This window comes from Stenella coeruleoalba, assembly GCF_951394435.1.
Source record: "Stenella coeruleoalba genome assembly, chromosome: 8".
NCBI lineage: Eukaryota > Metazoa > Chordata > Mammalia > Artiodactyla > Delphinidae > Stenella > Stenella coeruleoalba.
In genome coordinates, this window is record NC_137154.1 from 46,921,555 (window position 1) to 46,933,826 (window position 12,272).

General features: G+C 55.5%; 1 protein-coding gene across 2 annotated transcripts in view; it reads right to left on the reverse strand.

The window, feature by feature from the left end:
* The window catches only part of TUB (TUB bipartite transcription factor), an 85,403-nt gene that overhangs the window by 13,408 nt on the left and 59,723 nt on the right, over nt 1-12,272 (reverse strand). Inside the window, exon 1 of one of the 2 annotated variants that reach the window (XM_079928726.1) lies at nt 6,986-7,331. The exons of the other annotated variant lie outside the window; for it this stretch is intronic. Coding sequence (XP_079784852.1) covers nt 6,986-7,023 — 38 coding nt within the window. The 5' untranslated portion in view covers nt 7,024-7,331. Of the gene's footprint in view, nt 1-6,985; nt 7,332-12,272 lie in introns of those variants that run through there. 2 annotated transcript variants of the gene reach the window in all.

Sequence of the window (12,272 nt, forward strand, 5' to 3'; positions counted from 1 at the left end):
GCGCCCTGCTTGCCTAGCTCTGTGCCTGGCCCACACAGGGAGGCCCGCCAGCTCAGGCCTGTCCTGGTGGTTGGGCCACAGGAGGCCATGTCACCCCCCACAAGGCAGTGCTGGCTCCTCCCCTTCCTGCCAGCAGGAGAGGCCATTCCCTGGCTCACCGGGATGACGCGAGCCACTGCGCTCTCACAGGACAGGCCCAGGGGCAGTCCCCTGGGTCGTCCCCAGCCCTGGGCTTGGCTGAGCAGGACACAGACGATTATTCCCACGGTGCTGACACCATGAAAGGCGCTGACCCCTAACATGGAGGGGCGACATCCCGCTGAGAGGTAAGCTCGCGTTAGCAATGCCACCTCCAAACTGCCGGTCACGGTGGCTGCTCGACTCAGCCATGAGGGGAGGACGTCTTCCTACCACAGGCCACCGTCCCACTCCCATGGAGTTTCCACGCAGTTCCACGAAAGCATCACTTCCTCTTCCTCTGTCCCCACCCCATTCCCTGACGGGGGAGAATGACAAAGAGCCTTAGGCTTTAGTAACACTGGTCAGCAGGTACGGTTATAGGTAGGATGGACTTAGTCACTGGCCTTCAAAGAAAGACGGATGAACACAAGGGTGAGGCTTCTGAAGAGATTCCAAAAACTCAAGACACCCCAGAAGCGCCTGGAGAGCCACCCACCTCCTCTTCCCTCACCACCAGGCACGCTGCAGGAGTGGACGATGCAAGGCTGGGAGAAGCCACACGTGCTCGGTGAATAAGGACACGCCTGGCTGAGCAAGACCCATCCAGGAGGGCCGGCGATCCAGCCGAATGAGGAGGCTCCGAGAGCGGGCAGCGCCACGCGCAGGACAGCAGGCTCCTGGTACGGCACGGCGTTTCCAGGAGAGCCGCAGAGGCACCAGGTGGACCACATCACCCAGCAGGGGCAAGCCTGTACCGGGTGGTGTTTCTGCCTGACAACAACGTATCCAGAGCACACTACATCTGTCCCTGGTGAAGGACAAAGACTCCCCTGCACACAGCTGAACAATGACAATAATGACGGCGTCTCCAGGGACAGCAGAACGGAAGCTCCTCTCTCCTCCGCAGCAGGCCCAGGCCCCCTCCCCTCCCCGTCCACCAGATGTCCCTGCCTTCCCATCTCCTGTGATGGAATCTCTCCTAGGCATCTTCCTTCCTCAGGACACACCCAGGCCTGCCTCTTTCTGACGGCACTGTTCTAGACAGCACTAAACGATAACCCTGAGAGCAGACGGTAATGGCTTTTTAATGACTCAGGCTCCTATAATGGAACCACTGCCCAGCCCAGGCTGCCAGCTGCAGCCCCGCCAGGAGACTCAGACAGGAGACAGGGCACTGACGGATGGGTCTTCCAGCTGACCCTGGCGGCTCCTTCACGACGGTCACCTCTTGCTGAGGGGCGGACCAGGGAGGCCCAGGGAAACACCGGTCACTGGCTCATGAAGGCCAGAGAAACCTGGTCTGCTGTGTCCACCCGTCCATTTGCTCTGCCCAAGGCCAACCAAGTGGCCCCCTCACCTCCCAGGAGACAGCCCCTCCACATCCCCTTGCTTCTTCTGAGGCGCCAGACAGGTATCCAAAGAGTGAACCGTGTGTGACAACAGAAGAGTCAGGGACATTTCCCCCACGGCTGGAACAGCCACACTTGGCCAACACAGTTAGGAAGCGGGTGCCCCCTCTCTTAGACCCCACCTCCATGCTGCAGCTCATCCACCAGAGCTGACCAGAGGCCTGGCGGCCAGGCCAACCTCAGGCCAGGCCAACTCTCCACGCCCATTCCCCGCCCTCTGCCCTCCTTCCTTCCCCTCAGTCACAGTGGAACCTGCCCCTGCTGGATTCAGGCAATCAGGGAAGTGGGCTGTCAGGGGAGGAAAGACCACCCAATGTGCCTGGCTGCAAACTCTGTGGTGCATGCCAGACCCCACCCGCCCACCCAGCATGTCTAGATCTGTGGCTTCTGCTGCCGAGTGGCTAACTGGAACATTGCGGGAAAGACACACGGTGAGGCAGCTCCAGAAGGGAGAGGACCACGCTGCTCGCAAGAGTTCCAGCCTCACAAGATGAGGCGTCTCCATTCCAGCCACTGGCTCCCAAACTCACCAGGTGAATCCAAACTGCTGGGGGCACTCAGCCTCACCTGATAATTCAGACCTGCTGGGGAAGATGCCCCACAATGAATCCTCCACCTTACACTTCCTTTTTTAAAGCAAGTGACTCAGGTGATTCTACTGCTCAGCCATGCAAACAGAGACCAGGAGCCAGAGCTGGGGATCTCTAAAGAACAAAAAAGAAACTGAGGAGCTGCCCTAAGGCTGGAAGCATGCAAACACAGCCTTCTGTTCAGATGGGGGAAGAAATTACAGTGTGCAGATCAGTGTGGCCCCAGGTAAGACCGTGTGGAAGGGGTCGACTGAACAGCTAGAAGGGACGTGACCGTTAGGGTCAGGCCAAGTGTGCAAGTCAGGGCACACGTCCGCGGACCTATCAGAAAAGACAGGAGGACAGTACAGCCAGGCTTCCGCGTGGAGCTGGAGGGACCGGCAGCGATACCATGCGGGGGAGACAAAGCCACGTAAGTGGTGTGCCAGGCCAGTCAGACGGACAAAGGTTCTGGCAACAGTGCGTCATGCCATCATCAAAGGAGGTTTCTAGCATCATGCTTCTCTTGGTTAACGAGTTTATCGATGACCTGACACAAGGCAGCCCTCTCAGCAGACTTACAGGTGACACAAAGTAGAAGAGATACTAACTGTTCACTAAGAGAGTAGGAACTCAGAAGACCCTGGAAACCTAACAGGAAGTGGCCAAGCCTTACAGGTGGGCCCCCAAACCCAGGTCTTCCCACGCAGGCACAATGGAGGAGACAGGGCTTGACAAGCAGCCCGATGAAAGACTTTGCGGTTTTGTTTACAGAGGCCTTGAGGTGACTGATCAGTATCAAAGCCATCCCACGGGGGTACCGAGGCCTGGAGGACAGCGACGGGAGCAGGGGTCCAGAGAGAGGGAGTAAAAGCCTCACTCTGCTCGGTGCTGGACAGCTGGACAGGCCACACCCAGGCCCCCGCCGGCGGCTCCAGGATCCGCGCTGGAGGAGGGCAGAGACCAATCTGAGGGCATCACAGGATCCCTGCTCCCTGAATCATCTGCCAACCTTGTGCGTCCTCCTTCCACCCCAGGCAGCAGCAGGAAGACTTCCCAAAGACGCTCAGGGTGGGAGAGGAGACAGACTCCCTGCGGAACTGGGAGCGGAGATTCTGCTCTTCCTTCCCGTTGCCAGAAGTGAAGCAGTGGGCCAGAGTCTGGGCACCTCTGAGGCTCCGCCCAGAGGGAGAACTGAAAGTCAGAGTCTTGTTTAATAAGTAGTCATTCCATTCCCCGGTAAGCAGAGTGAGAGGAGGGGGATCCAGGAGGATCTTAACGAGGACCAAGAGGAGGGGAAACCCAGAGACGGGCTTAGGCTCACCACCGCAAGGGAGGATTTTCTAACGTTCTCGTCCACCTGAATGGAGGTTGTTCGCACGGATGCTACACAGGGAGCATTCACACAGAGGACCGGGCAGCCTGTGAGGGCCACTCCTGCCTGAGGTTCTCATTCTCTGACCTAGAGCTGTGCTTTTCCAGCAGCACTCAGAAAGCCCCATTGTGAGGGGAGAGTACTGCAGCCCTTAGGTGTGCTGAGAACACAGGTGTGGCACCAGGAAAGCCAGGAAGTCCTAAAATCCACCTGGGGATGCCACTTTGATTCAAAGTAGTGGGCATCACATCCATGCTGGGTCATGCCAGGCAAACAGGCTGCTCTCCAGATGCAGTTCCTGGTCTCCAGTTCACGGCCCAGTGAGGGAGAGAGCGGGCAACGGCCGCAGGACTGTGCAGACAGAGCACTGAGGACAGGGCTGGCCATCACGCCCACGCTCCAATACACCTGTGGGCAGCAGGCTTTCCCGACTCTCAGCGCTCCACCTACAACCCATAAAAAGTTGTAAAATCATGAAGCAGGGACAGTTAATGCTCCTCAAGAACACAGGTGAAGACAGAATGGCAGAAATAGAAATCAGCAGTAGTAACAATAGAAAAAAAGGCAAAAAGCTATTCCAACTGCTACACTTTATCAACTAAATGGCTCGCTTCTAAGTCAACGTGAGATTAATCTGTGATCATTATAAACTGAGTCACAATTACCCTTAAGATGATTATCACCAGCTGTCACTGCTTCAAAGAAAAGGAGCCGGGCCCAGGGGACGCAGGTGCAACCACCAAAGAGAGAACAGAGCCCTCACCAGGAGAGCTAACGAGATATCGACCGACCTGTGGTCCCCAAGCCAAATGACACATTCCGGTCTGACATGAGGGAAACCCCACACGAAAACACGTGCACACGTACCCATCCCCCTCATCTGCAAGTGCACTGCCTTGCCGCCTTCCGTCCCACTTTTCTCTGTAATCAGGCAGGCATGTGGCTTTGACTGCAATCAGCAGCCCTGCTAGTGCAAAAGGCCATTTGCATCTCCTCTCAGCCGGATCTCCCCATTCTGGAAGTCTACACCCAAGTCCAGCGCTTTCCCAGGCACAGTACAGGCTCAGAAAGGCCCCAGCAAGGCAGGAGAGAGTCTGGCAACTTCTGACTACAGCCCGTCCCCAGCTAGACACCTACCCTCCCTGCCACAGAGCAAGACGGCAGGGTGGCAGAGCACTGGGACAGTGCCCAGGGCAGGGCCACAAGGGTGCCAAGCTGCTCCCTGGGGCTGGGCTTCGGGGCGGCAGGATTCTGTGCTCCAGATGGAGTGTGTGGGCTCAAGAAAGGAATGAGGGGATGGCATTGCTGGGCCTAGGCTGGGGCAAGTGCCAATTCACTCTCTGCAGGATGCCAGTGCCTGGGCACTCGCCGCCGGAGGACAGAGCCCTATTCCAGAGACGACCCGACCTCCCTAGGGCCCTCTTTCCCAGAGGCAGGCTTACGCCTCCCCAGTTTGAGGCAGACTTTCTCTAAGACCTGTGTACTCACTCTACAAGTTGCTTTGGTCCTTGGCTCCTGGGAGAGGCTTCCTTGAACCACGACCTGGCCTGGCCCCCAGCTTGCCATGATCTAAACACGCCGTCATATCCCAGCCCCATGTGCTGCCCCTGTCCTCCCTGCCTCCTGAGTTAGTCTGTGGCCACCACGCTGCCATCAGCACCCCCGTTCAGGTACTTCCCCAGCACTAGAGGCCTCTGAGCCCACAGGCACTGTCCAGGCACCTCTGCTGGGTGATTAGAAAAGGTTAATGATACTCTTTGTGGCGGCACTGTCTTCTGGAAGGGCCTTAGCCCACATGTTGTCAAGAAGGCCAGGATGCTCCGGAAACGACTTGTGCCCCCAGCCGGGATGCCCTGTGCAGGGTGACAGCCCTCCTAAGTCAGCACAGCCCCGGTCCCCTGATGGGAGAATCTCCTGGTCTATGCGAGACTCTGAGGTGTGACTGTATACGTCTACCGGAAACCCTGGGTTGACCCGTGTGTGTGTTGGTGGGAGGGGCACCCACAAATTCTAACTTGGGAAGCCCTGAAGCCCCCAAAGGTGCTGAGATTAGAGACAACAACAATTCTCAAGAGAAACTCTGAATCCCCACGCCAGTGACAGGCGCTTCTTTGTAGAAGGATCTGCTCTTAACAAGCCTCAGGCAGTTTCAGCTGGTTTCCATTTTGGATGCTGTCTGGACAGACTCATAGAAGAGCTCTGTCAGAATTACTTTCTATCAGTGACTGGAATCAGTTCACTTTGAGGGTAGGCTGTGATACAAGGCAGGTCTGGAGAGTCTGTGCCTACCAGCCACAAGCATGTGCACCTGGGCCAGCAAGAACACAGTGGACCTTAGCAGTGGGCACCCCTTTTACACACATGCCTCTCAGGGGAGGCCTGGAGATAGCCCCGTAGCCCATAGCAACCAAGGAGCCAATGGGTGGCCAAGGATCTGGTGCTGCCATGGCAATGAGCTCTTTTCCAGTGGTAATGAAGAGAATGGAGTAGAGTGGATGTGGAAAGGCCTGCACCTGTGCAAGCCCCAGGGACCCCTCCCCCACCCCGACCTCCACACAGGCAGGAAAGCCCAGCTGTCCTTGGGGCAGACCACAGCATCAGGGAACACAGGGTGGCCATGCTTCCCTGAGTATGCCTGGGTTCCTAGGTGCTCTTGTGCACGTGAAGGCAGTTCTCACATATTGTGAGTTGGTGTGTGTCCAGGTGTAAACCAGTTAGCAAGTGGATTTCTGACTCTCTGAAAGATATGAGTAGTCTTGTGTGTGGGTAGTGGGAGGCAGGTATTCCCAATATAGGATGTGTATGTGCACGGATAGGCAGGAGTACACCTGTGTGAGCCCGAGAATCTGTGTGTGTGTGTGTTTGTGTAGCAATACATGGTGCTTGTATATAAAAGCAGTCTGTGCTTTAGGTTCGGAATGACTATCTCCAGGAATTCATGCCCTGAGTGTGTGAACTGACCAGCAGGAGAGTTTTGGTCCTGTAGATGCATGCCTGCAGATGTATGGGTGTGTGTACGCCGCTATACTGGCGTAAGACCGGTGTGCTAGGCCTAGGAGGGGGCTCAGCACCGTTCACTCCCTCCCCAGGCGGCCACATGGCACTGACTGCCCCAAGGCCCACACAGGCCCAGAGCACTGGCCTCTTCCAGCAACCCCGGCGGATAAGTGGGGGAGCGGAGCACGCTAGTTCAGTCCACTGGGGCCCCCAAAGTTGGGACAGGAAGGCCCAGAGCCTCCAACCCGCGCCCCCGGGGCTGGGCCAGATGAAGAGGGTACAGCTGCCCTGCGCCCCAGTCCAGTGTCCCCAGCCAGCCCTGCGCTCCGAGTTCGGGGTGGTGGGCACCTTGGCCCGGCACCCCCGACCCTGCCCCAAGCCCTCAGCGTTGGAGGGTGGTGGGCCAGGCCCGAGCCCCCGAGTCGAAGAGAAGGTGGGGGCCGGCGCCCGCGTACCTGTAGGGAATCCAGTCGGAATGCGGCTTGGAAGTCATGTCTCTCGGGCGCGGGGTGGCAGCTGCGGCTCCGGAGGCCGGGGCCAGCGGGGGCCGGCGCGGGGGCCCTGCTCAGCTCCCGGGCCGCCCAGGGCCGCATCCTCCCGGGCCGGAGCGCTGGGCCCCGCCGAGGCCCGCGCTGCACGCCAGGGCCCCGGCCGCGGGCTCGGCGAGCGACTGCCTGCGCGGCGCGATGGGCGAAGCGGCGGAGTGCGCGGGGCCGCCGCCGCCGCCGCGGGCGGGCGGGCGGGCGTGCGCGCGCGTGGAGGCGGGAGAGGCCGTCCGCACCGCCCGGCGCCGCCAGAGGGGCTGGGTTCCGCGCCCAGCGCCCGAGCTCTGCTTGGTAGCAGCGGCGGCCCGCCCCCTCCTCCCTCGCCCCGCCCCCGGCGGAGACCCCACCCCCAGACCGGCTTCGGCGTCCCAAACGCCCCCATCCCCCTCACCGAAAGCCCGGGTCCCCAGGCTCCGCACACGTGACGGCGCCTGAGCCCACTTTGGGTGAACAGGTGCTGTCACTGGGCGGGTCTCCGACCTCAAGCCTCACTTTCTCCTTCTGTGGAACGGGGATAATTCTAACACCTGCCTACCTGGCCTACCTATCTCCACTAAGGAATGGGAAACCTATGCTCAAATGGAGGGGGAGGGGAGAAGTAGGGGGTGGGATCCAGTTGTATAGGAAGGGAATGATGCCAAAAAGGACCGAAAGAGGTCCTGGGGAACGTTCAGGTCCGAAGCCTGGAGGCTGAGCTTCCCCCCTCCATGCCGCCTCCAGTTCTCACATGCCGCCCGGGGGACCTTCTTTCTTTGGTTTTAGTAAAGGAGTTGTTTCCTCATTGCGGAGGAGTGCTTCCCCTCGAAGCAGTCAAGGCAAGGATACATGTACCGTCTATTGCATCCCCAGCCGTTGTAAATTTATATTACTTAATCTCCACAGGAGCCTTGAGAGGCAAGTAGTTGTTCCTGTTTCCCAGAGAATAAAGCCTCAGGAAGGCCAAGATGCCCAAGGACATAAAGCTTGGCCGCCATGGAGCTGAAAAGGAACCAGGGTCTCTGTCCTCCAAAGCTCTTTCTAAGGGCCACACTTAAACGGAGGCAAAAACCTCTCAACAAAGATAATCTTAAAGTCTCTGAGCACTGAGGAGGTCCTGGCTGTGACGAGCACCAACTTTAAAGCAAACTGTGGAAATGTTGAGGTGAAGGATAGCAAGTCCACAGCAGGGCTGGCAGAAGCAGGGAGAAGAGACCAGGTGATCTTGGAGGGGTCTGCTGAGGGGCACCGTCTCCACACTGCAGGTGGGTGTCCTCCTGTGTACCCTGGATTCAGCAGTGCCATCCCCCAACCATGGCAGAAGAGTGTCCATGTGGGATCCTTTGACTGCCTGACTGGTGGGGAGAGAGTGTAAGGACAGCCAAATGGGCTGAGGGAGGGCCCCATCCTACTGCCCTGGGTCCACAGCCGGGACTCCCCACCCCAGGACTTTGCCAGCCTTGCAGCCTGACACATTTGCTATAAAAACAATAACCAGGACATTTGGAGCATTTGCTGAGCATCAGGTGCTAGCTATATACTGTAACTCGTAATCCTCAGAACCACCCTAGGAGGTAGGTGCTATTATCATACCCATTTTATAGCAGAAGAAACTAAGGCACAGAGAAGGCAAAGATCTTGCCCAAAGTCACACAGCTGGTCAATGATGAAGCCAGGATTCACACACAGCCCTTGTCCTTAGCTTCCTCCTGCCTATCACAGTTCTTGCAGTGCACATGTATGCACGCACCCACACCCAGCCTCCCTCTTCAGGCTTCTGGAGTGGACAGGTCATATCCATCTCCAACTGGCACAGCATTGACGCTTGCCAAAGGCTGTGACCTCTGATTATTTATCAATCTCCAAGAGCTATCACTGTCAATGGGGACAGAGGGCAGACAAAAAAATTCACCCCAGAGCAGGGTGCAGGGGGCAAAATGTAGGGCTGTTTCCTTGCCTGCTGGGATACTTGGCCTGGGCCTCCGTTTTCACCCCTGTCGGGCTCCCAGGAAGGGCAGCAGAAAGGGACTGGTCCCTGCCTTGGAGACCAAGGTAGCATAGCAAATCACTACCTGAGGGCCTCTGTCAGGACCTATGGACAGAACCCTGCATGGAAGCAAGAGGTCAGCCCCACCCTCCAGACCATCAGCAGCTACCACTTCAGAGATGAACTTAGACGACTTCCTCTTCAAGAACCTAAGGCTGCTTCTCCCCTTTATTCCCAAATTATCTGACACCTTAAAGCAATCAGAATCAAGTTGGAAGGTCTCGGGAGCCTGGAGTAATTGAATCTATTAAATAGACACTTTAAGTTCTGTCCTAAGGGAGCAAAATCTGGAGTCAGAGTGAGGTGCAGAAATAAGACGGCTGTCCATGTCTCTTCCTGCCAAGGCTGTGTGTGCACGTGGGATATGGGGGAGCCAGTGGGGCTGTGTGCCATGTATGTGTGTGTGTGTGTGTGTGTGTGTGTGTGTAAGGTGTCCCTGCAGTCAGAATGGGTCTGCACAAGAACATTTGTTAGTTGGTATGTTGATGTATGTGCATGGGAGAATCTAAGCATATGCTTCTGTGAGTTCTACAGGGATGTGTGAGTGTTCACACTCAACTCAGAACTGGTGGTGGGTTTTGCTGCTCAGATGACTTCCCTGGTTGACATCTTAAGCCTAGGCCCTTGGCTTCTACCAAAAAGCCACTCCAGAAAGCAATGTGAAGAATATTGTACTAAGCTGTGGTTAAAATACAGCTCTGCTGTACACTGACCCTTGAAGAAGTACCTAAGCTTTCTAAATTTAGCCCAGGAACAAGGTTACCTCTACTGAAACATAGCAAACCCACACGGCCTCCTCACCACCTGTCCAATTCCTCAAGGATGAGGTATTTGCTGTGAATTTAAATTCTCCTCGTTGCACCTTAGGCATTTTCAAACATAGTCATGGTTTGTGAGTGGAGTGAAAGAATGCATGGGAACAGAAACAACCCGAAGGAGACCCTCACATCTGCCATCCCAGCTGGAGAGGACCCCAGTGCAAGCTCCCCTCAGCAAGGCTAGTTCATCCAAGGAAGAAGGTTAGCATTTTGGCACCGTGCTACTTCCATGTGGAGTCTTAAATGTTCTATTTCTAATTTAACTGTTTTATTGAGTGTGGGCCACCTCTCATCAATTTTGGAAGCAAAAGGATATAAATAATAAAAGAATATCTATTCTGATTGGGTACCAAGTCCCAAGGTGTCCTGCCTCCTAGCTTGGCATCGTACCCTTGCATTCTGAGGAAAGCAATGTAATCAACCAAACGGCAGCTCAACCCGACTGGGCTCAAGGGTCCATGCAGCACTTTGGCAGGCATCAGGCTCAACCCTGCTCTCAGGGAGCTTTCAGTTTGGCAGGAGAGACAGAAAGCACCAAGGTTCTGGAGTCACAATCTAGGTGTACAAAGTGTTGGGAGCAGCCAATTGTACTGAAGGAAGGGGAGTCAGGTTAGGACAAGCGTTTCCTGAGAATAAGAAAGGATGACAGTTGAATTGGACCTTGAAGGATGAGGAGGGTTTGTTTGTTTTTTTTTTTTGGCCTCACTGCAAGGCATGCGGGATCTTAGTTCCCTGACCAGGGATCGAACCCACACCCTCCCTGCAGTGGAAGCGCAGAGTCTTAACCACTGGACCGCCAGGGAAGTCCCGAGGAGAGTTTTGATAGACAGATGAGAAAGGAAGTCGGGGGGGAAGTTTAACAGTTCCTGAGATTCTACGGCTGGCCAGGCGTGGTCCTGGGCTCTTTTACCAAAGGGCATTCTGGACAAAGAGGATGACATGAACAAAGGCAGGGGATGTGAGAGTCTGTGACCAATGCACTTGAAAACCTAGTACAAATCACCTAATGTGGTGGCATGTAGGTGAGTGGTTCAGTATGGCACAAGGGTCAGGTCACATGGTCCCCTGAGCACCCAGCTGGGGGGCTTGGATTTTATCCTGCAGCCAGTGGGGAACCACTAAAGGGTTTTAAGCCAAGGGTAACCTGTCCAGATGTACCTTTTAGAAAGAGAGAATTGGGAGCAAAATGGAGGATAAAGGGAGACAAGACCAGAGGTACTGAAAACTGTTAGATGGTGAATGGGAAAGTCCAGGGCAGAGATGAAACTCCCTACACCAGAGCCCAGTGCCTTGCAAAGCTGTTGGGCAGATGTCATGGCAAGATGGTGGCTCATACGTGCACAGCCAGAGAGTGCCCTCTGAAATTCCCCTTCAAACTGCAGAATATACAAAGACCACTGCCCCATCACACATGATTAAAGTGAGATAAATAGGGGCTTCCCTGGTGGCGCAGTGGTTGAGAGTCCGCCTGCCAATGCAGGGGACACGGGTTCATGCCCCGGTCCGGGAAGATCCCACGTGCTGCGGAGCGGCTGGGCCCGTGAGCCATGGCCCCTGAGCCTGCGCGTCCGGAGCCTGTGCTCCACAACGAGAGAGGCCGCGACAGTGAGAGGCCCGCGTACCGAAAAAAAAAAAAAAAAAAGTGAGATAAATAGGCTTACTGATGTCTGTGGAAAAATGTAGAGTAACCACTAGCAGAATTAAAAACAATATGTCTATTTTGTCTCACTGCCTAAGAGAATAGCAAATAAAAATCTCCACAACAACAACAAAAGTGACCCTAGTCTAGGGACTTCCCTGGCAGTCCAGCGGTTGAGACTCCGTGCTGCCAATGCGGGGGATGCAGGTTCGATCCCCGGTTGGGGAACTAGGATCTCACACGCCACAGCACGCAGCCAGATTTTAAAAAAAGAAAGGAAAAAAGAAAAAAAATGATCATAGTCTAAAGGAAACATAAGACTCAGAGAGCATAAAACAAAGTAATAGGAAGGAAACCAAATATAATGGTGATGAAGTCGATGTAAACGGAGAGCCTATGAGATTGAATCAGACGTGACCATCATCTGCGGAGCACATACTCTATGCTGGGCACCCTCTACATGTTTCATAAAAGCAATATGGGCAATAGGGGGATGAGATGGAACTCTTCAGTGAGGCTCCGAGGCAACAGGTATCACATTCGAGAGTGAGGTGGGATAGCACCAAATGTGACATGGAGAAGAGGCTGTACCATCAGCTGGCACATTTCTGGTACGTACAAAATATAGGAGGCTGAGAAAAGGGTTGTTGGAGGTTGAAAAGGAGTTTTAGAGAAAGCCCCCAGGGTCCAGTGAGCCCTGAGTGGGGGGGGGGGGAG